Consider the following 27,255-nt stretch of genomic DNA (forward strand, 5'->3'; position numbering starts at 1 on the left):
CAAGAAAAGGGAGGGCTGTGGATTACACCATAGCATTCAGCTCCAGTAGGGCGTTATTAACGTTAGTAACTGTATATGCACTTAAAAAACAAATTCTGAAAAAAAGATAAACTTGTTTAAGCAGAAACTTTAATGGCAACGAGTGTAGGATTGGCCATGAATCCGCCCCACGCGACTGAAGAAAGGGCAGTTTTCACGCAGCTGAAGCCGGTGAGGATGTCGGGAGCGGAGGGCGCCGAGGACACGTCCGTGTTCGAGGACGTCAAGCCCGCGGTAAGAATCTCCCCCAACCCGCTGAGCGCGGCCGGGCTTCAGGAGAGCCGGAGATCCGGCCTACCTGAGAGTTTGAAGGTGTTCGCTGCTTTTCGCAGAGGATGGGAACCACGTGCCGCTTTAGGCAACACGTAGTTGTTTCTGGCATAAGCAAACAGTAATAGTCATGTAACTGGCTGAGGGGCTAATGTGTGTCGTGTTTATCAGGCTGCTTTTTCATGTGACATGTAGCAGCTCACCTGTAAAGGCGGGCAGGCAACAGGTAGAAGTCCTGCATAGAGGCGCAGCTGATGGGTTAAAAACAATTGCAGCTTGGAGAAACTTGTGGCAACTTGATGCGCTATGCGGTTTTTTCATCATATACTATAAGGTTTTATGTGGATACAGCGGGGAAAGCCATGCACATTCCTGCTAATATACTTTTGGGGACGCAATACCAGGTGTTCTAGCCTGCCCTTGTTGGCAGTTGTTTTTGCTCTCTATATGCTGTTAAATGAAAAGCTACATACATGTTTGCTATGTTTATTTTTATAATCTTTCACATTAACAAGTGAAGCTGAGTACATGTGCACATTACACCTTGTTTCCTCAAATTTTATTCACCATCCCTACCTGTATATTTTTTTATCTTGGGGTTTTGGTCACGTGATATAGCATCAGGTTGAAATTTAGAGAACTCTGCAAAACAGCTTCTTCTATATTAATCACTGCAGTGCTTTGGAGAGCTCACTGTGCAAGGCTCTCTGGGGATACTTCCTGAAATTCCCAGCAAGCATCTCATGGTTTATGTAGATATATACACGAGATACATGGGGTGCCTAATTGTTTTCAGAAAATCATAAATGCAAAAACAGTACACTATTCACAGCAGAGACATGACGACGGCATTAAAGTTAAATGGCTGTGAAGCACGTGTTGTTCCTGCGTGATCGCAGCAGAGCACAAACAGAAACCGAACGCCTTTGTATGGTGCTGAGTTTGGTCTCCTGCCACATATTTGGTAAACAAGTAGCTGATCCACAGACCTAAGGCTAAAGCCACTCTGCCAGCTGCACGTGACCAACAAAGCATAGCCAAAGTGGATTTGACAGGTTAAAGATGTTTGCGGTCTGTTCCTGGCTTTTATTCCATAGGTTCATATATGCGGATATGATACACGTTTCTCACAGGCTGTGTCTGCACGCAATAGGTTCAGCCTGAAACATCATTAGCAGAGTGGGCTGGATTCAGGCTGTGCCTTTCGGCAAACATGGGAGTAAAGCATACATTAAAAGCTTTTTTGAAAAGGCTCAGTGGGCTTTGCTACTAGACGGGTGCAAACATCTGTCCACAGCCATCAACCATTTAGATATCTGCATGTTTGTACAACTTGAATGAAGTTCATTGTGCTGCTGTGGTATGGAGGAAAATATTTGTATTATATTTTCTAATGGCAGATCATTTGTTTCAGGTTATGCTGCTTCAGTTTTTGCCTGACCAGCACCATCACTGAACTTTCAGTGGTGATGCTTTATATTTTGTGGCTCTTCTATACGGAACTATTTTATATATTCTGATCAAAAACTATACATAAAAAAACCTTTATTCTATATAACAATGACCATCGCCTATTACGCCTGCTTAGTAGTTAGTTATTCCAGAAACAAGGCAGTGCTAAAGCAGATATTTTTAGACAGGATTACCCTAAAACTGAAAAGCTAGATTTTCATGAACTTAATTGAGAGGGAGAATACTGGGCAAGGAAGCACAGGACACCAGCGTTTCCTCTATTACAGCTGTCTCAATGAAAATCACTGTGTGAAGTAATCAACCTCTAAGACATGTGAGAGCACTGTGTGTAGCCGCAAAAAGCTTAAAATGATGAACCCTGTCGTGCTCCGCAATGGCTCATTTCAATTGTGTGTCCATGAAAGGGAGCGGAGGAACGAGCAGAGAAGTTTTGAGATGCTGGGACGAACATTGGTACTCTGAGTTAAGCCATCATGCTCAGGTACTGGATAAGGCAACTGTGGGTAGTGTGGGTGATTGATTTTTAGTAATCTTTTTAGATTTTCATCCAGTTTTCTGTACGACTTGGAAAACACGGTCTACCTTGTCTGCCTATCTTCCTGCAGATGTATTTAGAGCACAATGGCTGCCATAAACTAAAGTATTTTACAACCTAAACTGGTTTGTGTTCTTGTAGAATTCCATGAACTGAAATGTAAAATGTCTGAAAGCGTGAACCCAGAAAAAGAAGCGTCGATTTTAAACTGTCAGTCACTGAGATGATCACAAGACAAAAAAGCGAGACTTGTTTGTTAGGTTCCAGATATGATCAACTATGAAGGTTAGCATAGAAGTATAGTTGTTAATATCAACTTTGCCACTGTTTTCTCCAACAGTGTGACTTGTGTCAGTTTCGGCAGTTGCGTCAATGTTTGGCTCGTGCAGCCAGAATTCAGCTGCTGTTTTGTTTGGTGCTCATTGCTGTAACATGCAGTGGTCTTTGTGGAATTATACTAGAGCTTAACTCCAGTGATGTCGTGACAAACGTACGTTGCCCGACCTGTCTGAGCAGGGCTCGCATGTCCACAGGCCGCCCAGAGGCAAAAGAGAGGATGATAAAGGTCGACCTCGTGAGAAAGTCACGGTGGCAATGAAAACTCAGTGGGAATGGTCGAACTCCAGGACTTCGAATGGCTGGAATATTCAAATCAAATCAAATCAAATCAAAATTTATTTATATAGCACATTTTTAAGACCGAAGTACACCAAAGTGCTTTCCATTAAAATCGCAGTACAAATAAAATCACAATAAAATATAAATTACAAATATATAAAATATAAGATAATTACATAATCTAAATACAGAGCCAGATGTAAATTACCCTAATTTGCCTTAAATGCAAATAGTGTTGCTTTTCTGTAGCCATAAAACAAAATTAGCGAATGAACTCACTGATCTTGAGACGTGCTGTTTGGAAAATGTTTCAAAGCAGATCCAGCAGCTTGGTCTTCTTTAATAAGTCACAGAAAATTCATTAAAGCTAGTCTGGGTCCAGCTGATCTTTTTAGCTCGGTTTTGGTAAACTAAAGCAAAAACTTGACTTGTTTTCAGAAGTTAGTGGCTAACTTGAGGTTTGGATTCGAGATCATTGGTTAACCACATGCTTTCTGCTTAAACTGTAGTTGCTTGACAAGGCTGGTGAAAGAATTCTATATTTAAAAACTACCAGTTTAATAACTTTAAGGACCACCACTGTAAATGCCACGTTGTAACCTTAAAGTCCAGCTCTCTGGATAATTCATGGATACTCGTACTCCTTTGCAGATCCGTGCTCTTTTTCTCTGGCCTGACTCATAACTGATAACTGGACTTTATTCTCTGGACTCTCGACTCTGCAGCGAAATGCCGTCATAACATTAACGTGGGCCTATGTAGACACTTTATGGCTGATTTCCGGAACTTAACTCCCTGTCATTGTGCACTTTCATGCACAGTTGCGTACTACCTCGAAAATGGCCCACAACTTTACTAGTCTCGGCTATTAACACCCACCTCTTTTGTGCCCGTATATTTTGGACACCTTTTCATGTATTGCACACTTTTTATTTATATACAGAAACTTATCATGTGAGCACAGGACTCTTGAGTTTGGTGTTACAAATAAACACTAATAGTTTAACATTATCCCTTTGTTACTGTTGTCATCGTGCTGTATCCTCTCCTTCTATTTACTTTAAGCATATTGAGACTAGTTCTTTAAAAGCCATACATTCCTTGTGATTACACGGGCATTTATTCAGCCTGCACATAAATCTGCTTGATGAGTTTGAAAGGAATTCTTCATTTATGTTGCAAAACCACAAATCTGAAAAGCTTGAAGGGTGAAAAGCTGTGCATTTTTCTCTTGTAAATGATGTGTCACTATTAGAAAAGAACCAGTCCTTACAGGCATCAACATTTCAGCTAAGGTTTGACTGTTCATTACGGTATTGTTGAGGCATCATTTGTGTCTTTGTCAGTCTTCTGACACACTGCATTTTTTTAAAAACTTGAACAAATCTGTTCATGTTCTTAAGTATTAATACCGGAATAAGTAACCGATATGAAACTTGTTTCCAGATTCTTTTGTCATTATATCACCTGTGGGTTTCCTGTATGACTGCGCGCAGACGACAGGGTAGGTTACAGAATAACTTAATGGAGCATAGATCAAGAGCATGTCGCCAGTCACGCTGAATGCTTCCTGAAGATCAATATTCAGATACGGCTTTATAAATATTTTAGTTGTACCTCCTGGGATACGCGTGGTGTGTTTGGGTGTATCCTTCCTGTGCCATGGTTTTGACCAGACTTGCCTTCTTTTGTGAACCCCGGTCTCCCCCATTAGTTTATAGTCGCACAACCCTTCCTTTATATGGCCCTCGCGGCTGACATGCAGCTGAGGTCTGAGATGGTTTTGGTTTGACTAATGATTTGACTTCCAGGACAACACATGCAGCTGAATTTGCATCTGGGCAAGTGTCTGCTGACTACGAGTTTCGACTTGCAGGGATCCCTACAGTGATCGGTGAAAGGAAGTTTGCTGTGGGGAAACACTTTTATTTGCGTTATTGAGAAATCTAGGACGATTTTCTTTTGTCTCTATCTAAAGTGAACTTAAAATGTATCTAGCTCCAGGAACTCTTCTTCTACTCGTATATTTATTGATTTTTTTTTTTTCATCTATAACATGCGTGTTATTGTGCTCACCTAACTGCCAGTTTTGTCTTGTTTTTTTTTTGTTTACTCAACCGTCACTGCTGTTGATTGCCATTGTGTGTTTTGTAGCCACATATCAATAAACAGGTTGTCTAAAGACAAACGCCTTTGATTCATATGGGAAAATACATTGTAGGTTCAAAAGTCTCTTTTTAATAAACCTTATTGTATTCACACCCATAAATCAGTCTGATCACACTGCATCTGAGAGCAACAAGAAACCTAGGAACAATTCCTAGCATGACTCATGCTTTGCTCTGTTCACTTTGTTTGGTCTGCTGATGTCAGCTCTCCCCATCATGCCCGGCTGTGTTACCATACCAGACAACACATGCTGCCCGCAGACAGTCATATTCTGCCATTTCCTAATGCTTATTGTCTGCAAACTCATCTACCGAAGCTGCAAAATCTCTTTAATGACCACCACTGTTTACCCTCTCGCTCGTCTGGAAAAACAGTCAAAACTGCTTTTGTGAGGGAAAAACAAAAGCTGAAATCATTTTGTGGTGAGACAAAAAAAATCTCTGTTATCTCTAAACATGCAGTGAGATACTGGACTTCCTCAGTTTCTTCAACCCAACTGCCGGCTAATCTTGAGAGACCATTTTCTGGAAGAACAGGGAACAAAGACCGATAAGAAATAAGAGACAGAAATAGGATAACGTGTGAAAAAGGTCACCGTTTGGGCAAAGTGGTAACAGGAATAGAAGGAAAGTGTTATTTCCTTTCCAAAGACTTTGCCTCAGAACGGCGTAGGTTTACACAATGATTAACAGCAAAGACAGAGACTTATAAGTGCTAGTTCATGCTGCAGGTCATTGCTAGAAGCAGAGCTAAAATTAAGATATGTAAATAAAATAACAATGACCACAGAAGGGTTCCTGAGGATTCTGCCTAAACATCGGTTTTGCCCTCTTTTACCTCAGAACTGTAAACCAAGAAAAACAGTCCTTATTCAAAATTACTGTTTGCAATTTTATGTGTCAGTGCAGTAGCATATACAGTATAGTAGTGTGTCTGTATATACAGTTTATTAGCTATGCCACATCATCAGTGGCATATAAAATACCCCCAAATTTTCCAGATTATGTAGTTGTAACAAAACTATGCAATAGTTAACGCATGCTTAAACATCCAGGTAAGGAAATCAGACACTAAAGAAGGCACTTGGGTGAATATCGAAAGATTTCTCACCCTCTTCACTCATCTTCAGATGTTACTAAAGCAGTGAGGCAGTACATTTTTAAAACAAAGCAAATTCTGCTGGCTTGTTTCACTTTGCCACTTTTACCCTGGAAAGCTCGTCACTTTCTTGGGAAGTCAAACACGCTTCTATTTCTCTGTGATCATCCGTGCCAATAAAACATCACCGTGGTATGAAAGGTCTTGTTGTTGCCCTGATGACCTTGTCATGATTTCTGCTCTGTTGATTCCCAGCCAGGGAGCCCTGACGCAGAGCTCTGTTTTTTATGGAGATCCAAAGGCGAACGACCATTGCATTCCTGAAAGCCATAAAAGAAAACTGGCGTGCAGACGAAGCCATTTGTTTTGCAATTAGCAGGAGGAGGGGGATTGACCCTGCAGCTTGGAGGTTTTCAGGGTTTGAATCAGGATTCACACGGCTACTCTGTGCAGGCGGAAAACGACACTATTCTCGATGATGCTGGCATGCGTGTGGTGGATCTCACAGATATTTTAGAGATGAATAACAATATTTATATTGAGGTATGCCTTACAGCTAAGAAGCAAAGAATGTGGATGTTTTGAAATCATACTGAAGGCTAATTTTCATAATGAATGGAAACTTGAGGTTGCAGTGACTGTGAAGGGAAAAATACCAACAAGTCCAAAGACAAGTATATGCTGCTATGTGTGAACATTATTACTGATGAGTAGTGTAAAGTTTTTGCTCATTGTATTAGTCGGCCTTAAAGGATACAGTGGGCCTTTAAGAATGGACGTGAAATTGGCCAGAAGTGTGGAAACTCCCACTCTGCCCCATAAACCTGAACACAGCTGATAAGAGATTGTTGTTATCAGGCAGAAGGATTCATAGCAGAACAGTTATACATGTTCTCCAATTATTAACCAACTCAGTCTTTGCCGAGAGATATTCTCCTCATTTACCACATAAAACAAAAGACTTTCTGAACTGTAAACCACTGGACTCCTTTGAGATCACCGTGCTTCTCTTGTTAATGAATTAAAGGCAAAAGAGAAACCCAGAATAGTTGTAGGGCAAATGAAGGAAATACGTCCTCTTATGCAAAGGAGAGGGTTTTAACCTTAGCCCTGTTTATGGGGCTGAAGTGATAACGTTAAACCTTTCCTGAAGTCTGGTGAGAGTCGAGACAGGAGAGTTCTTGCTTTTGGCAGGGACTCGTTTTAAGTCAATTGCATTTTTAAAGCTCTTTCAAAGTTGGTCAACTTAAAAATATGTACATTCTGTGCATTTCCAAGTAGCTGGTATTCTCTGTAAATGTTCTTTGATGAGAGCCCTAACCTTTCTCTTCATGCCTTCATGAAAAGAGCATATGGAGAGTTTGCTTGTGTTTGTATCAGCGTACAGATGCTGACAGGAAGACAGATCAACATCAGTCCAGTAAGGGGACATGACCAAGGGCACCCAAAGGTGACAGCTGCCAGCACCCCGGCACTACAGAACCTGTTTGTGTCCCATCGTGAAAGGAGCTCTCAGTCAGAAGGAAACAGAGAGTCTGTTTTTGTTTTCACTTTTTTTTCTCCCCCTCAGTAAATACCCAAGACTTTCGTTTCACCAGGTGCTCAGATTCCACTGATGACAGGGCAGTTTACCGGCGATGAATGGCGGCCATCTATCCTAGCCCTGCAGGAAACACGCTCTAACAGTAATACGCACATACAAATGTGCACACAGAGACATGTGCATATAGCAATATGCAAAAAAGGCACGGAACGCCGCTCACGCCAGTCTTTAGTACTTTGTTTCGTCCTCTCAAACACAAGGAGTATGCTTATTCGTTATACAATGACTTTTTTGAGTTTGTTTGGCGAGGATTAGAAAAGAATCACAATGAATAATAAGTTAAGAATAAGCCAACAGAAAATCAGAACCCACGTACACGACACAAATAATACTCCCATTTATTCCCCGCCCTCAGGTTTATGTTCTTGTCATGTTTATAGTACTAATCACTGCATCGAGGCTGTTTGGAATGCATGATAGGCATTTCTATTGTAAACCACTTCAGCGACTGGTGCATTTGGCCAAAACTCGTTTTCACTGTAAAATCAGTTTTGCTCATTTTGAATTCATCATAGATTTAGTTTTCCCTTCTTAATTGTGCCTCTTTAATTCATGCATTTGCCTATTGTTTCTGTTGTTAATTGTTACCCACCATCAGTAAAAACAGGGATGCGCCTTTTAAGTAAATTGAATTGCACGTAGTAGAAATTTTCATGCAGCATACACACATTCCTCAAGTTCAAGTGCACACAGACCAATAACCACCCAAGGTTTGTGTGTGCAAATACATCAACAGCTTATTAGCAGAGTGTGTGTGTGTTGGTGTGATGATGGGGCTGGCACTGGAAGCAGCGCTGCAGAATAAGCGCATTGAAACAAGCCCGCTCTGCTCTTTTGTTCGGTTGCAGGACACGACCTCCAACGCATCAGCACCTCATTAGGTCATTTGTCCCAAATGGCTCGTTTCAGAGCGGGATTTTACTGCGAGCTGTGGATTTGTGATCTCCCACGGAAGGGGCGTAGTTCATGGAATTCACTCTCCCACCGATCGGGTCGAGATCAGTTAAAATAATTCTTGTCTTCCAATCTCGAATCACCCCAAAAAGCACTATAACTGGTGCTGAAATAACACGTTTTTGGTCAGTGAACATTATGTTTCAGTGACTGGCAGAGCGCAGTATTTGGTTTGAGTTTGTGAGTTTATTCTGGAGTTTGGAAATCTTTACAAACAATCTCTTTGAATCTAATCAGATGTCCCCGTTAGATTAGCTGCACTCATTCAGACATAACTATCACTTTCAGAATTAATCATCACTTTTACCGCTCACGTGGCTTTCTCTCCGTCTCTTCTCCGGACCTTTGTTCTTCCTGATTCCCCCCACCCCCACCTCTCTTTTTAACCTGGTCGCTCCTCCCTCCCATCATCCTGGGTGTATATCTGTCGTCACTGTGCGGATCAGATTTGTCTGGCAGGTCTATTTTTACCTGACAGTGTTTAGGTTTCACTGCACCTTTCTCATGCCTTCAGCCTTTGTTTTGGTTTAGCTGTGAGTGCTTTCTCCCCTTTTTTTTTTCTCCCTCCTCCTCTTCTTCGTGCATCAGACTGTCGGCCACACCCATGGAGCCAACTCTCTACCTGTTTGTGTGTGTTAGCATGCTCGTGTGAACTTTAATTTGTCAGTAAGTTGGTGTGCATGAACAGTATGAAATTCTGCATGCATATGTACAGCATATAAATAGCCTGCATTAAACGGCTTTGTGCATTTATGATCGTAGACACAGTGTGTGGCTTCTGCAGTCTAGATCCTTTTTTTGTTTGACAGCTTGTGCACCTCTGAAGGAGCAATAGTCCACATGTAGACTTTAAATGAGAAACAGTGCCAAGGTGCACTTTGGATGAAAATCAAATGTTTTCCACTTAATCAGAAGAAAATATCTGCAGTTTATTTTCTTCTTCACTCTGTCTGTTTCATCCTGTCACCTGAAAATGGTTCTTTTGTGCTCCAGCAAACATTCTGGTAGTTGTAATGATAAATGCTACCTGTTGCATTGAAAACCTGTGTAGCAGACACCCATACAGTGTCTCACTTTTACAATTTTCTTGGCCTCCTCCAACTTTCAAGCCTTTTTTTTTAATGTAGACCTCACCATCTTTAAATTAGCGAGAGGAGTACAAATAAAAAATACAGTCATAGAGATGTAAGTACTGTGGATCAAAATTAATGAGGTATAAGGTGAAAAATGGGTTTTATAACCTTCCTTGTGCAACTTTTAGTGAGTGAATTGCTAAAGTGGGATGCCTTCTATATGCATCACTGTGAGATATCTGAGAAATCACAAGTTCCTTGAAAAAGAAACTTGTTAGGAACAAGAACGCTGCGCAGCTGGGGATCCCGTCACTACACGGAACCAGATAATCACATCTTATTTACACAGAGCTAATTAGCTACTAGTTATATAATAGGGAGTTATTAACAAACTAATTATCAAATATAAAACCTTCCTTACATGCAAAGCCATTAATGATCTGCCTTCTCATCTTACCATTTTTGATCCAGTAGAGTTCTTTACTCCTATAGTTAGAACTAGATTATATGGCCTGGAACCTTCTCTTTATTTATGCTGCTATACGTCCATCGGGACCTCCCATGATGCAGTGCATCTCTTCTGTTTCCTTTTAATTTCCAGGTATTTGCCTGGCACTGTTGCACGTCATTAGTTTTGTCTTCTCTTTCAGTAGCCTGGGCTTTTTCATCTCTGTCTTCTTTCATTCTGTACATCAGGTCTACGATTACAGGCCCCGCCAGCCTGTCCATTGTTGGTATTGTTTGTTGTTTCTCAATAATTTTTTTTTTTTGCTTTTCCCTCTCTCCCACCCGGTTGCAGCAGATGGTCGCCCTCTCTAAATGTGATTCTATTGGACGTTTCTCTGTCTAGTGCTCGGTCACGGGGAAGTTGTCAGATTTGCTTCTTTAAGATGACAAGACTTGAACAGACTATGTAAAGTGACCCTAGATTACTTATGTGCTTGGTCTGCCACTGTGTAAATGAAACTTAACTGAAGGTTTGAATCTATTTGCATTTTTTTTTTCCTTACAATTTTTTTATGGAATTCTACCTGCGTTGCTCTCGCTGTTGGCTGTTTGCATCTTCTTGTCTTTATCCCAATGGAATGAAAATGTAAAACACGTCCCTTCCTTTGTCCCAATGGATTTTTACTGGCAAAAGCCTGCTGCGCAGTGAAAGCAAAGGGGCAAGGCTTTCAGCTTTCAGCAGGGAAGCATTTGTTTTTAAATGTGTATCACCTGTAAGAGTGTATGCATGTTTATATGACAGTGTCCAGGATTATTGCTGCAGCTGCATAATTGTCAGTGAATGATCATTCAAGCACATAGCAGGTGTGATGCACTCTAAAGGCCTGGAGGCTACAGTATTATAAGGTTTACTTGTAGGTGAATTCCCTTTTTAGCTATCTGCCCCAACTGTCAATTGTGGCTGCTTGTCAGGACATTGAGCTTCAGTAGGAAACAGGAATGTGAGCTATGACGCAAGGAGGATGCTGGGAGAAACAGCATCCTCCAACCATGCTGTGTTTCCTTTTTCATGGAATGGGTGTAACTTTCTGCATCCACGTTCACCAAATAATCTCTTAAAGCGCTGATCAGATTAGGACTCAAAAGCACATGAAAAGAGTCCAAAACTGTGAACATGGAAGTCTGTCGTAGATGGATGGGATCTGTGAGTTTTAACAGCAACAGTCATGTGCAAATCTCAGCTTATGATGTATTGTTATTTAAAGGGTGTGGTAGGATGTTTGTGAAATAACTGTGTGAATGTTTTTTCCCCTAGTTTCAGTACACATTTGAAGTATTTCTGTTAACTTTGCGTCTCTTTTCTTTTTCAGATTCAACTCGAATTAGACAAATACCTTCCCCAGCACAGCAGTCCTCTACTGAGTACCCCGAATGACACTACCGACAAGAAGTACAGACGAGAGAGCGCCTCCGTGGTGGACGAGTACTTCGCAGAGGACAAACCTGCCACCCCATACAGCCTCAACATCAACGTCATCCTTCCCAGCACCACTCACCTCCGCACAGGCCTCTACAGGCCCAACACCAAGACCCTCACACCACAGCAGATCAAGACGGAACCCGGGATGGAGGTGCCCTGCTCCATCCCAACCAGCCAGGCCCTTCCAGACTTCACCTCGGTGTTCAGCGTGCCGCCTGTAGTCAACAACGTTTTCATAAAACCGGACATGAGCGCTGGAGGAATGGTGAACGTGACCACAGGATCTCAGCAGCAGCAGCAGCCAAACTTGGTCACAGAGCTTCACATCGGACCTCCACCTCCACAGCCGCAGGTCTACCACATGCCCATCGCGAGCAGTGGCGACCTCACCATGACCCTATCGCACAACAGTCCCTCACCGCACGGCTCCAGCAGTGGCAGGACCATGCTGAACCTCAGCAACGCCACATTGCCGACGACCAATGGCAACTACATGATGGCAGAGCACCAACTGCCACATCATCATCCCGGCTACTACCAGCACTCTCCAAACAACTCATCCCAGCACACAGCGCCACACAGCCTACCGCCTTCGCCACCAAATTCCCAGCCCGGAAGCCCAGACGGCCAGGCAGAGCTGCTGAGCCTAGCACCCCAGGGTCCACCCCCTTACCAGCAGCGTATGGGAGGAATAAAGCTAGCGGGGATGTCTCATCATGCCATGCTGATGACACACGGCCAGGGTGTCTTAACAGGTCCAAAATACAATAGGCGAAACAACCCAGAGCTGGAGAAGAGGAGGATTCACTTCTGCGACTACCCAGGTGGGTGGTCTGTTTCCATATCACTATAAACTATGGTTTACAACTGAAGTTTCTCCATTAGAAAGTAAACCCACGTAGCTGGTTTTAACAACGATTCTCTGAAATGAAAATAAAAATATGAGCCGATGTGAAATGAAACTACGTTATCTGACTTCACTTTCATTTGCATGTCCTATTGTCTGGACCGGTATGTACCATTGTGATGCTCAAGGCAAAACTGTTTCCAAAATCAACATGAACAAGTCAAACCTTGCAGCTTACCAGGATGTACGCAACACATTGATTTTTGTGCCTCACCGCATGCCCCCAAAGCCCAGTCAGGGGCAGCTTTTGTCTCGCTGTACTGGGATCTTACTGGTGACATCACCTGAAAGCGCGAAAAGTGGTACACTTTGCCGGCTCAGGGCAGTCGGTGCTTCACTTACAATCTTTTCTAAATTACCAATGGGACACACAAAGCATGGTTCAGTCAATCCCATATCTGCACACATGAACTAGTCCAATTCCCAGTGTCACTGAATGTAAATAAACTCTATACCCAAAGCAACACACATGCAAATCTTTCGGCAATGCACGGCTCTGACCTGCAAACGAAATCCTCACAGTCATTAATACTGTGAGAGAAAATGTGCAAAAACCAGGCTGAAAGCAAACTTTGCATCAGTTACTTTACTCTTCGTTTTATAAATAATACATATTATCGTTGTTCCTTTAACTGTTCATTGCAGTAAAGACTACAACCTGTTGCTATTCAACTAAATTTGCAGTTAAATTAGAAGCAAGATGTTGCATTATGTTATCCAAACAGTGTACTTTTAATATGTTATGAGTAAGTAAACACCTAATGATTCATGTTGAAGACAGATTTTGTGCTGTGTCCTCCTGTCAGCTGTCCTCCTGGCTTATGATCCTCTGTTATTTCCTCACAGGCTGCACCAAAGTTTACACAAAGAGCTCCCATCTGAAGGCACACCAAAGAACACACACAGGTAAGAAAATAATCTCCCCGAGGGCTGAAATACAGTCTTTGCTGTTATTTACAAATTTATACCAATTTTAATTTAGGATTGATTCACCAAACATTCAAAGGTTGGAAGTTAGTTTTTTAACTTTACACTGTAGGTGGTGAAGCAGCAGCATGCTGCAGTCATGCATCTTTGTCATCCTCTAAGTTCAGTTGCTTTAAGCTTATTTATTTGTGCTTTATGTCGGCGCCAGTTTCGATACACCCAGCAACAATAATAGAGATGATGTTGATGAAGAAGGTAAACGCAATGAAAAGACAAGGCACAGAAGCAACATATTTGAGTTTTTGTTTTTTCTGCGCCGTGTTTATACATGTTCATACCTGTCTACGTAGCGTCCCCAGTGAAAGAGAACAAAGGGCCGAGGGAGGAGGGTAGGACGAAGAAAAGAAGGGTTAAAAAAAAAAAAAAAGAGGAAAGACACGCAGTTAAATAAAGGCCAAACCAGTTACTCCTGCTTTTCAGTTCCTGAAAGGAAGGATGGAGGAGGAGGAAGGTAGGGGGTTCGGAGAACGGAGCAGGGGGGCGGAGGGGCTGGTTTCAATGTATTTCCCTTCTGTAAGATGAAACCTGTGAATTCCCAGAGGCCCCAGACCTGGATTTTGAAGATTTACTCATGCAATTAAAGCTGCATAGCTCCTCCAGTGTGAAAATATTGACAGAGCGAAGCGTGAACACGTGAATGAACAGACAAATAGAAACAGATCTCTCTGCGGTCATAAATAGATAAGATGAAATTTTATGGATCCCAGTGGGGAAGTTGGGCTGTTGAAGCAGCAGGATGCAGCAGCACAAAAGACAAACGGGCTTCGAAACATGCAGTGAGAATGGTAAACAAAACAAGAGCAATTAAAGAGTACGCTGACAAGTGTGGACCTCAGTGGCTTCAGCCGCATGTTTCAGCGCCTGTTGTTTGTGAAAAGAAAACAAAGTAACCTTTACAGTATTTACTGTATCACTGGCTAAGCAGTATTTTTGGTTGTGGCTCCAAACCTGCAGTTTGTTACGATATCATGACCAAATGTAGACAAAATTCGGACACTTTTATTATGACCTACAATGTCGAATTTCATATTCTGCCCACGTGCGTTAGATCTGTGTCATGAGGTGTGACTTGCAGTGAATTTATGAGTTGGCACGTGCAGATACCTTTACAAAGCAGAACAAAGACGTTCACATGCCCACACACACCTCGCAGTGCACGTCCCATCCTTATAATCATCTGGCAAGTCGATGCGGCTACTAAATGCGTCTTACTAGCAAACCGCAACTGGACGTAGGCTGAGTGCGTGATGGAGTCATGGGCATTCATTTCAAAGAGTGCGTCACGGTTAGCAGATCCCACAGCAGCAGACATGTCACTGACCAAGGATTCCTGGTTTACTTGTTTTGGTCAGTCCACGGTTCCCACCGCAAGGCTTCGCTTGCTGTCTGGCCAAACCAGGCTTGTTTGGTCTTGTTTTGCATTCAGTTGATGACTCATAAGTTGAGCATGTAAAAGAAACATTGCACCGACTGTTCTGAACTCCAGGAAATGTTTAAGGCAAATCAAAAGAAATTTACAAAGCTAATGCAAGTATTTGAGGCATATCATGACACAATACAGTATATGTGACACAAGGTTTAGTTATTTTATGTGTATTTCCGTAACAAATGTGATTTGCTGGATGGATAGTCGTTTTACATCGGCCTTAAAAATAGCTTGGCTTATCTATTGATTAGGCATCTGCATACTGTGCTTGTGGAGTGCCTCACAGCTGCGTTCTAGGCCCCCCTTTTATTCTCAGATTTATTTGGGTTGCTGAACTTAGTCACACACATGAATCGGTGCATAATATTGGACCTTAAATATAAACCAAACACTATAAAGTTGCCACTGACTTCACACTGACCTTTTTAAAGTTACATTACAGCATTAACCTTTCTATAATTGGTTCTGTTTGCCTGAGTTGAAGCAGTCCACACCTTTAACTCATAAAGAATGCTGTATGTAGTTTTCTTATCAAAGAAATTGAAAATAATCTATTTTCTAGAGAGATTATCGTTATTTTATTATTAATCTACACATAGTATCTTAACAGGACCTGCCAAGTTTAAACCCATGTTTACATTCTGTAGATCGATAGATAGATAGGACTGATAGGATTGCAGTGTTTGTTTACTCGGTGTGTAACTATGAACCAGTCACAAAATCAAAAGTGAGACATTTACCGAGAGTCGTGTCTCCCACCGTTTTATACCACCGAACCAGCAGCTACTCACGATGTTCAATGGTGATAAACTGGCTGTTATTGATCCCGATTAACCCAAAAGTGTTTAATTGGGATGGCTCATTAACAACTACATAGTAATGTACGCCTGCATGACTGGTGTCAGTCTGTGCGTACAGGGTTTCCTGTGAGGTATTAACACATACGTTGCATCAACAGTCTGCCGGCACAGAACCTTTAATGTGGTGAAACATCATCCCTCATTTATGTCTGTTTCAGTTCACTGCCAGAGAGACAGGAGTTGTTTTTCTTAAGGCAATAGTATCAGGAAGTCCTTTGGGCGTGTGTGTGTGTGTGTGTGTGTGTGTGTGTGTGTGTGTGTGTACGTACAATACAATATTCTATAAGTCTTTCACAAAGCATTAGTCATGTTTTCCCAGGCTAACAGACTTGTGCTTTTGCAACTTACTGCTAACAAATCATTTGCTGTAGACTGCAGGTCCCCGGTCTGGGCTTGGGTTTAAATCTATATACACATAGGGTCCAACAATCTGGTGGCTCATTGAGCTTGAAATCCTCTTTAAGTAAAGATCTTTATGTTCAGATTCCCACCCACAGATTAAAGATTTGCATGTTAAGTGAAATGGAAACTTGAAATTGCTGTATTAGTCTGTCTAGTATGGTCTAATGTTCGTACACAGACCTTTTGGCTCCAGTTTACTTTTACATGTGACCAAATCTTTGGTTACTTTTCAGTCCCTCTGCAACAAAACTTTAAGGTACTTTAATAAGCTATAGTTACTTAGAGTTACTTTGTTACCCACTACAAAAAAGATAATAAGACAACTAAACTGAAGACTAATAATAACACATTTGCATAATAGGAAATAATAAAGGCCATTAACATCATCGAATGAGGTTATAATTCAATCATAGATATACATTTTTGGTTCGTTATATGTTATTTCTTTTGTTCCTTCCTTCCTTATTCCTAATAGCCATTACGTCTCAATCCTGGTGAGCTTACAGGCATTAACCTCTACATCATAAAGTTGCTTAAGGTTATATAATAATGTGTAATTAATAGTTAACTTTTTTCTTTTGCAGCTACAAGACTGCTAAACAATATATACCATAATATTGTGCTATAAGTGTGTATAAGCTTCTTATTCCCTATAATCTCATACTTATATAAAGATCTTAAAAGAAAGTGTTACCAAAAGGACAAAGAAACCCAAATTCATAACCACTGATTAGTCAGATATGTAGTAGCTGCTTTGGTGATATAATTATTCAAATAATGGAAGTTAGTAAATCTTGAGGTATAAAGTGCTGATGTACTAAACCAGGACATGAAGTAATAATATTTAGGAGTAAAGTGTAATGACTAATGTAACGTTAGGCTTACTTATGTTGAAGATTAGACTTGGAAATTGTATAATAGCTTAAGATATGACACTGCCATGATATATTGATGCTGTCACAATATATTAGAGTCAATCCCACAGGACACGTGACTGTTACATATCCCAAGAGGAAGCCCTAAAATATATTGTTATTACAATCTTTTCATAGATTACACCTTATGGAAAATAAGCAAAATATTTCCTCTAAAGTGCATTTAGTGTGTCATTTTTAATTTTATACAGAGGAAGGGTCGGGCTATGTAATCCACTACTGTGATCAACATTTAACAAGATGGAGCACATACAGGTCGCCCATTTGAATGAGGAAGAGGAAGAGCAGCTAAGCGGCCGTAGCCCAGGTGCCCTCTGTGGAGGCAATCGGCATGAACCCCCTGAGGGAGCATCTGATGTGAATATTGTTTAAGTGCATCGCCATCTGTGCTCATCGGCACGTCTGTGATAACAGTCTGCACCTCCCACTGGTTCGTGGGCGTAACCTTGACCGTGGCCTCAGCAGCCACTCCAGCTCTTCACATTGGCTTTTGCAGTTGTGTGTGTGTGTGTGTGTGTGTTTACATGTGTGTGTCTAAAGAGTAAAATACTATCAGTTTGATTAGGGAACCCTCCAGCCCTCTTTACAAACACAGAGTGAGCTGATAAAGCCAAGAGGTCCACAAAGAGTTTATTGGCGTCCTGAAGAGCCTGAAAATGTTTGCTCTTTGACTCAGTAAAGCCAGGTAGAGGTGGTTATAAAATGTTATTATTACACTTCTGGTATATTCTACTTGAGTGTGCATTGCCATGACATTAAGCAGAAGGTTAGAAAATCTGTTGTTGTTTTTTTATGGACAAAAACAACTTGGAAAAATCAGTTTTGTGCACAAGTTAAGACCCAGATCGTCATGATTCTGAATGTGTGTGTTTCATGCATTCATTAATATATGGTAAATGGCCTGCATCTGTATAGCGCTTTACTCAGTCACTAAGGACCCCAAAGCGCTTTACACTACATTCGGTCATTCACACATTCACACACTGGCGATAGCAAGCTACATTGTAGCCACAGCTGCCCTGGGGCACACTGACAGAGGCGAGGCTGCCGGGCCCTCTGACCACCACCAGTAGGCAACATGCCCAAGGATATTTGGCATGCAGCCAGGAGGCAGCCTGGGATCGAACCACCGACCTTCTGATTAGTGGCTGACCTGCTCTGCCACCTGAGCTACAGCCACCCATGTGTGCATTCTAGAGAAAGAGAGAGATAATGGCGTTGCCGTTTGTAATCGGCCACCTGATCAAACAGCTACACAAATGCCTGTGAAGTCTTTTGAGTACTGGTACCTTTTAAGAAGCGTCCCTGTTAAGCGATTTAAAAATAGACAGCGAAGTCATGCAAATTTCCCGTTTCCACTTGAACAGCGCTGACAGCCAGAAAAAAGTTAAATTCTTTGTGAAATGTCTCAGTATTGTCAAAGCTCAGTTTTTCTAGTGCATGAGGTTCCAATACATGATGGATGTGTCAGTTTTTACCTTCTCATGCATGTGTAGTAAATCTCCCACAAACCCATTTTCCCCCCTTTGACTAAAGGAAGGGATCCTATGCAAGTTTTTTTTTCTTCTTTTTATCCACCGTCTATATATGCACCAGTCAAGTCTGTTTGTTCTGCGTGTGTGTGTGTGTCGTATTTCACCGTCATGTTTGCTGTAGCTTTCAGGGATAATAGTCTGAGAGAGGCGTCTGTGCTTTTCACCTCATCAGCGCAGCTATAGAGGAAAACCAAACACACCTGTGGGTTGAGAACCTAAACCTTTTATATGGAGACATTTGCACTCCACCTCTTCACACACATCAAGTGCGGTTACCTCTAGAAACAGGATATTGCCCTCAAAGGAGGCTGGAGTGCCTGTAATGTGGGGTTTCGGGGCTGGTTGGATTGTTTAAAATTCATTAACGTGTTCATGATCATTTAATTTTTATTTATTTAGAGCCGGTTAAGAACATGAGTAATCTCAAGGCACTTTAAGGTAAAGATGCTTGAAAATAGTAGAGAAACCCAATGATCCACTGAGCTAGCACACTTGCGGTCCTGTTATTTTTAGCTTGTACCTGCCCAGAAGAGTGGCTGGACTAACTGAGGACAAAATATTTGGAAATGTGAATTGCAAATACACTTTTTTTTAGGATAAGACGCACAAAATGTTGTATTACTAATAATACATACTAATACTTCCTTCCTGTCACCTAAATTCTCCGCCCGCCCTTTGCTCTTTGGACCCACTCACTCCATTAATGGCTGTCACTGGTGATTGATGGTCAATAACAGAAGCTATCTAATCAGCACAAACAGGGCCCATGCTAATAATGAGCACTTGATGGCCCACACAGCCGAGGAGAGGCACACTCCCTCGACACTGCCTGATAGGTTACCTCAGCCTATCAGACAGAACTTAGAGTCTTAGAAATTATACTTTATGGCATTGAATATCTACCGGATTGCTTATTTGGAATGTCAACAACACTACAGTCTATTGACAGTGAGCAAACAGTACAAGGTATAAAGCTATCGCTTTTATTCTGCATTGGAACCAATAATAAAGCTAGTCTGGATACTTTCCTGGAACTGGGGCATTTGATTTAGGAAAACGCCATATTTAAACTTTTAATCAGGGCATGAACTTTTTTTTTTTCTTCTTTTGGAAAGCACCGACTCAAAGTTGAAGGAATCTGGCCTGAGCAGACCTTTATTGTTTGCTTATCTCCTTTTCACTTATGTTTGTGCTCAGGCCTCGCATTGATTCCTGAACATTAATTTCCACCTTGGCTATGAAAGATGACTTTTTTCCCCCTCTTTCTCTCTTGTCATGTGCATACCAACCCTTTCAACTGCGCCTTTTTTTCTCTTTGTTGATGATTAGCTCACTGTTTGGCAAGAGCACGTTGCGGCACAGCAGAGAAATGTCCATGTTTGGGTGGGGTAAGATAACTGTCGTGCTAGATTTACTTAACTCGTTATTCCACAGTGTTTTGAATTCCCATTCTACAGGTTCTCTGTCATTATACCTCCTTACCCATTACTACCCACTACTGTTACCTTATAATTACAGGAGCATAATATGATTTATGTCCCAGACAATCAACAATTCAGGGACATTGTGCTTTTGCAAGAGTTCAAGTTGTACTTTCTCCAATAATCCTTTTAATTTTCTCTAAAACATGGATTTAAAAAAAAAAAAGCAACTGATGACATGAAAACAAAGCAGGCTGTGAGCCTATAGGGTTACACAACACTAATCTCGTTTTTACATCCACACCTCTGAACAATTTTGTTTTCAGTCTCCAGCAAATGGCACAAAGCCATAACCTCCCCTCCGAAAACAAAAAAATGGAAAAGTACAATCTCACAATTACATTTCTTAATGTGCAGTGTGACAATCAAACACTGCCACACCTGTAACAACGACTCGTGCTGTGCTCCGAGACTCCTGACACAAAGGCCGCTTTCAGTGGTTACAGATAAACTGTCTTATTGATGTTCACTCGCTTGTGATGGGATATTAAAACAAGTCTAATTCTTGTGAAGGCAAAATACTTTGATGATAATCACATTAGAAAGTTGACAGAATGACATAAAGTTGAGCTGATAGAATAAAACGAGCTCCATCCATCCATTTTCTTCTGGTTATCCAATTCAGGCGCTCATCAGTTAAATATTATCAGAGAGGAGACAGACTGCAGTGCTGACAATGGTTTCGGTGCGATGTTTGTGTGGAGTTTCTTTAGGATTCAGAAGTAAAGGAATGATGCAAGCACACAGAAAATTGGTCGTTAATCTTTAATGCTTTGAAGTCATCAAGTTTTACTGCAGAAAAACTTGATTTGCTGCTGTTATATTTACAAAAAAAAAGGAAAAGCAACCTTCTTAACTTTCTCCCTCGTATGCACCAAGTCTGATAATTGAAACTGTAGCTGAAAATGTCCATAAAGTGAGCTGGGATGACACGCACGCACACACTGCTGCAAGGTCCTTGCAAAATTTCTTTAATTCTTTGTGTCTTTTTTCATTTTTCTTCTGTTAATTCATGTGAAAACAAGTTTTTTTTACTTTTCCAACTCAAATCTTTCCTTTCACAATTTGACACTTGTTTTTATGCACACCACCGTCACAATGGTTGAACCCATTGTCTGAAACACTGTTTCATGAGATTTTTATCTCGGTTTAGTTTCGCTGAAGTCAGACAGGAGTTTTTACAGAAGGAAGCAGTAAACACCAAAAGTGCATGCTAACTGCCATTCAAACAATCCCCCCCACATTTAGAAATACAACTACACACAGACGTCATACAGGCACACAAGTCTTATTGTGAAGGGATGTTATTTTTAGAGTGCTGACATCACTGTAATATTTCAAACAGCAGGAAACAAACCGCCAAACATCAAAACACTCAGAAATATATGAGCTAAAATTATATCTGATAGAAAACACGATCTGGTATGTTAAAGGAATTTTCTTTAGCACTTATGTTGAATGACTGAGTGTGGGAAAGTGGAATCGCTTTCTGTGGTGTGTTCAAGTAAAGTTGGTCCTTTGACTGATGTGTACTCGAACTTGTCTTTGCTTTAAGAAATTTAAGAAAAAACCTAAAGTATGTAGCTGACGCCTCTGCGCTCTCCTCTTCTCTTTTTGCAGGCGAGAAGCCATACCGATGCACATGGGACAACTGCGACTGGCGCTTCGCTCGATCCGACGAGCTCACCAGACACTACCGGAAACACACCGGGGCCAAACCCTTCAAGTGCATCGCCTGCAGCCGCTGCTTCTCACGCTCGGACCATTTGGCTCTGCACATGAAGCGTCACCAGAACTAAACCAAATATACCTGCATATACAGACACACTCCATGTTGCATAAAGAGACAGCCGCCTGAACCAATCAGCTTTATAAGAGTCAGAAAGAAAACCAAAATCACCCCACCCCCAAGTGCTCTGGTGTTTAATTTCATGAGTTGTCCAAAAATCAAATTAAAAGTTGCACCGCACGTGAAGTTTACCCGTGGATAAACTCCAGCGTAGGTGCTACACCAACAAGTTTTTAAATAAATAACAGACCTGCATATCTGTTGTCAACATGTCGGGTGAACAGGCCTTACAGTTACTAGCTGCTCTCTCACCCGGTTAGTTTCATTTGTTGTTCAAACAGCAAAGGGGATCCAGGCAGATGATAACAGAACAAGACTTTTGGAGCTGCTCCATGTTAGATAGAAATCTGTCTGCAGTCAGTCGCTGCAGAGTTTGCTGAACTCTCACAACCAGAGCCGACGGTTTAGCAAAAAAATTCGACCACTGTGGTGATTTTGGAGTTTGTCCTAAATCACATGCTCTCTCACGAGCAGCTCGTGAATCTCGATTCGAATCCCTCCCTGCAGACTTTGCAATCAGGACTTGGGACTCTGATCAAATCCTGGAAAACTTTCTTCTGCTGCATTTTTAAAAAGAGTAAAGAAAAAAAAGAAAACCACCAGCAACAACAACATGAACGTTTCAAACAAATCTGCTGCCAACATCATCATCATCTTCACCTCTGTCACCGCCTTTTATCGATTGAGGTATGAACTGTAAGTAAGAGGTGGAAACACTTGCCTGTCCTCTGTACATACTTGTTTGTAAGTGTGCGTATGTGTGTTTAATAATATGACGAATGTATTGAAATTTATACTTGACAACTTTTTTTTTTTTCTTATCGAATGTCTTATCCCACTTCAAAACTTCCTTGTGGTAGAAGGGTCAAGGGTCTTTTAAAAAACAAAAAGAAAGAAAAGAGAAAAAAAGATCAGTCGGAATCAGAAAACTGCACGGAAAAGTTAATCATCTCCTAGTTCTGCATGTTTTTCTATACAGGTAATACCTGTTGAGCTCACGGAGCAGCGCAATTTTCCAATGTTTGTATCCATGACATTACCTGTTGCCGTGGCAACGGAGCTCCTATGACAACAGTTTGGTGTTTGCTTTCCTTTTCCATTCAGCGCTGTTTTTCACCCTCTTTTTTTTTTCTCTCTTTTTGCTTAATTGTCCTGTATTTATTCAACACTTCAACCCAAGAAAGATAGAGATGGGTGGATAGCTCTATTATGTAATCAGGTTTGTTAATACGCCGTGCGCCTGGTACATTACGCTCTCACAGGCGGCCCTATTAACTGAAAGAACAGGAAGTGCACATTCACATGAATGCTTAGCATTTAATCGATGGGGCTGTTGCATCTTTTTGACTTTTATTTGGAAAGCATAGAAGGCTTTTCGCCCCCACACTGTTTTTGAGCAGTGCTCTTCCAACATGCTTGAGCACTAAAGAAGGGAAACCTTCACTATTCGTGGAAAAATGTTATCAAGTAGTGGATGCTGTAAAGTGAACAGCACTAAAAGTCATCTTCCTGAAAACACGATCCTCGTGGAGATCTAAACCTTCTCAGGGTAAAAGGATTAGCAGCTGTGTCGTGTCCTCGTGCGGCTTCTCTTCAGAACAGACTTAAACGTCTTCCAGTAAATCTTGCACGCTGATCAATAACAGGAGTGCTGCTGGAGTTCATACTGTTTTTTGTTTGTTTTGTTTTTCACCATTCAGAGGCAGTGAAATGTTTGATCTGCAGTGGCAGTGAACTTTTTCATGCCTCAGTTATAAACCAGCAGGCATACACCCACTACGTTTACCTACCTTATTTTGCAGAGTTCACTACAGGCTGTTTTTATCACTTTTTTTCAAGCATGCTGCTTCTCCACAGACCAGATCCACCACCCACAGAGTTTCAGCACAACCTCATCACAGAGACACACCCTTAAAGATATTGACTTGGGGTCTGTTGGGTCTTTTTATATGACATAGGTGAGATGGAGATTTCTAAAATCTACTGTATAGTATGTTTACATTACCTGTCAGATTTCTTTCAACTGGGGTAAACTGTAAAGAAATTCGTGGGCTTTTGTGATTCTCCTTGAGCCTTTTATCTAAACGTATTTAAAGCGAGGCCACTACATTCTCAGATTATTATTTTAGGGTCTTTGCCTTACAATATAAAGCGCCTTGAGGGACTGTTATTAATGATATTAATGAATTGATTGATACTTGGTGAGCATAGTTTTGGTATAATGTGCACATTAAAGACAAATTGTACTCTAATATAAAAACAGTACAAAATCTACACTGATTATTACAACAGAAGACGACAATCTTGCAACCAAAGAGGTTTTTCTAAGTGAACGGTGCGTGCACACCCACTCTCTTTAAACAAATAATCCAAGAACGTAACAGTGGCAGCATTTCAGAGGTCCAGAATTTGGATCCTGTAATAAGAACAACTGCCGTCTGCAGACATGTCAAAGCTGAAAATGATTAAGAGCTGTCTATGTTTGTTTTTTTTGTTTGGTCTTGTCGTGAGCCCTTAAAAAAACAAAAAAACAGGAGGGTTAAAATATAAAACAAATACAACTGCTGTCAAAGTGGAGCCAGAGAGTGCAAGACTCTGTCTGCAGTGGAAACGTGCAGCATTCAAAGTGAAGCAGCTGAAAAGGAAAACATCTGTTGTAATCCCTACTGCTGCTGTTGCTTTCCCAGGTGTCTCGTACCATTAGCACTGTGCCTCTTTGTTCTTTTAAAACAACAAACTTTGTGAGCAAATACTCAGCCGTACTGGTGTTTTCTTATCTGTAACGGGTGCGTGATGCCAGAACATTTAAACAGTCGCATCGTCCTTATTGTCATTTTAGCTTGGCCCTGTTTGTATCGAGAGGCTGAAGGTTCGGCCCAGATCCCTGCAGGGGAAACGCATCCTGTTATTTCAAATCTGATTGTTTTATTTTATTTTTCATCCCAAGGAACAAGTTCTCCTGTCTCTCTAAAGAAGGGAGCTCTGACCACCCACTGTGTACATACTGTAGTTTTAGCTTCATCGAAAGATTTTGTAAATATTTGTTTTACTTCCTATTATAATATTGATATTTTTTCCTTTTTTTAAAATAATGGGATTTTAGATCAGCCGTATGTGAGTTTGTTTAATTTTGTTTTGATACTTAATGTGTGTAAGAAAATTATCAAATTGTTTATGTTCCAATTAATAAGAACAATGGTTTATTTTGCTTTTTGTTTGTGCAGTAATGATGCTGCAACAAAATAATAAAAATGTTCATAAAATAATAGATTATCTGGTGTTTCTTACATTTTTTCCAGCTTTCCAAACTCTTATATAGGAAATAATTGGTGGACACGTTTTAGATTATTTGTGTCGCTGCTGTAAAAACAGTTGTTATAATGAAGAATCACTCTGACAAACACTTCAGTGCCACACAGCAACCAGTAAATACCACATTCATCAAGTGGTCAGAAATAGGGCTGGGTCGTCACTGATTTCTAGAATCGATTCGATTCATGATTCAATTCCATTCGATTCAAATCAGGGAAATTTTGTCTCAGACAGTCAGAAATATTATAATTCAGATCATTCATCAGTACATTTCCATATTTTTATATCAATAAAAAAAGAAAACTGACCCTTGCCAGACTTTATCAAAGGTGTAAGCATCACAGCAGATGCCTTTGTGTCAAAGTAGCTGAAGATAAAACAGAAAAACATGAAGGTGATTTTCCTGGCCTGGGATTTTATAAAAATATTCTGCAGTACATCAAAAACGAAAGAAAACCATTAATCAACATATGAACATTACCTGATGCTGCTGACATGAAGCAAAGCAAAGCTACAGAGGTTTGATTAGAGACACAGCTAAGCGTTTTGCAATTTTGCATAATTTAAAGTTTACATTTGTTCAGTATTGAACATCAGAAATGACGCTTTCTTTTCGGAAGTAAGTAAAAGGAAAAAAACGTCCGACAGCGCTGTAAACAACGGTAGACTTGTGCGTAACTAGCAAGCGAATAATGCAGAAAACAGATTTTTAGATGAGAGAGAGAGAGCTGTGCATGAAGTGTGATTTTTATCGTGGTGGAAGCAAAACAGGAAAAGTAAGAGGGAATTCATGACGATGTTTATGTGAAGCGTAGTTTGCTGCTTCTTTTGCTGCTGGTTCGGTCAATATTGTTTGCTGAGAGATAAAAACCTGCAGCTTCCAAATCTGCGCAAAAAGGGCGTGAACACAAAGCGCGGACCCGCCGAAACATCAGGATCGGCGAGCTGTCTGCTTTCAGCCCCGACCGTGTCCGTGCCGTCGGGTGATAAAGTCACATCTCGCTGATTCTGATGCGTCGGTGGGTTCGCGCTTTGTGTTTACATCTTTGTGCAGAATCCGTGTTCCTGCTCTCATTTACTGTTTTAGCTGTTTGGTGGTTGTTGAAATTTTGTGAGGTTTAACCTGAGATTCTGGCGTTTCGTGCAAAATAAATTTATATTTAAAAATCGATTCAGGATTTTAATGAATCGATATCACGTTATCCAAGCCAGAATCGATTTTAATCGATAAATCGATTATCAAAACCCACGCCTAATTACTATTTCCATCCATTTTCTTCTGCTTGTCCAATTCAGTGTTGGATGCAACTGCTGTTGGGCTGTCATAGCTGACCCTGCACAGGTCATTGCTAAAGTTGATTTAACTGTTCTAGCTGTTCACTGTGTAGCTTTTCTAACCGAACTGATCTGATAGCTACAATAAGAATATTATAACTATTAATTTGCCCATAAGCAAAACTCTTACTAAGACGCACAGCATAGATCTTTGACCAGTAACCAATCAGAATCGGCTGTAGCGACCACGTATGTGTACACATACAAGGAACTGGCCTATGGCTCTGTCTTTGCTCTCAGTGTACATAACGTATTTCTCATACAATAGTGGAGTCTGCAAAGATGCTGGAATAAATTATGGAATATATATAATATGGAATAAATAAGTGATAAGTAGCTTCTATATGTGCAATTTATGCATGAGGATAGATAGATGGGCATGGTTATGAAATTAATTGGCGATAACCTTAAATATCTGAATTGCAAAGATACAAGGTTGTTGACGTCATGGAAAAATCTCACTTCCA

General features: G+C 40.9%; 1 protein-coding gene across 1 annotated transcript; it reads left to right on the forward strand.

The window, feature by feature from the left end:
• Positions 1–25,409, forward strand: klf5l (Kruppel like factor 5 like). Its single transcript, XM_082547924.1, has 4 exons — positions 1–273; positions 11,650–12,583; positions 13,513–13,572; positions 21,913–25,409. Exons 1-4 carry the CDS (start codon positions 133–135, stop codon positions 22,089–22,091), a joined length of 1,314 nt encoding a protein of 437 aa, XP_082404050.1. The 5' UTR covers positions 1–132; the 3' UTR covers positions 22,092–25,409.
• Positions 25,410–27,255: the final 1,846 nt, after the last annotated feature.

The sequence above is a fragment of the Aulonocara stuartgranti genome (assembly GCF_965226115.1).
Source record: "Aulonocara stuartgranti genome assembly, chromosome: 10".
NCBI lineage: Eukaryota > Metazoa > Chordata > Actinopteri > Cichliformes > Cichlidae > Aulonocara > Aulonocara stuartgranti.

What these genes read in the sequence shown, in the direction of transcription:
- klf5l (XM_082547924.1), top strand. Translation starts at nt 133, where the DNA reads ATGGCAACGAGTGTAGGATTGGCCATGAATCCGCCCCACGCGACTGAA. An exon ending in TCGAGGACGTCAAGCCCGCG is followed by an intron (nt 274 to 11,649) that starts GTAAGAATCTCC and finishes TTTCTTTTTCAG; the next exon opens with ATTCAACTCGAATTAGACAA. An exon ending in ACACCAAAGAACACACACAG is followed by an intron (nt 13,573 to 21,912) that starts GTAAGAAAATAA and finishes CTCTTTTTGCAG; the next exon opens with GCGAGAAGCCATACCGATGC.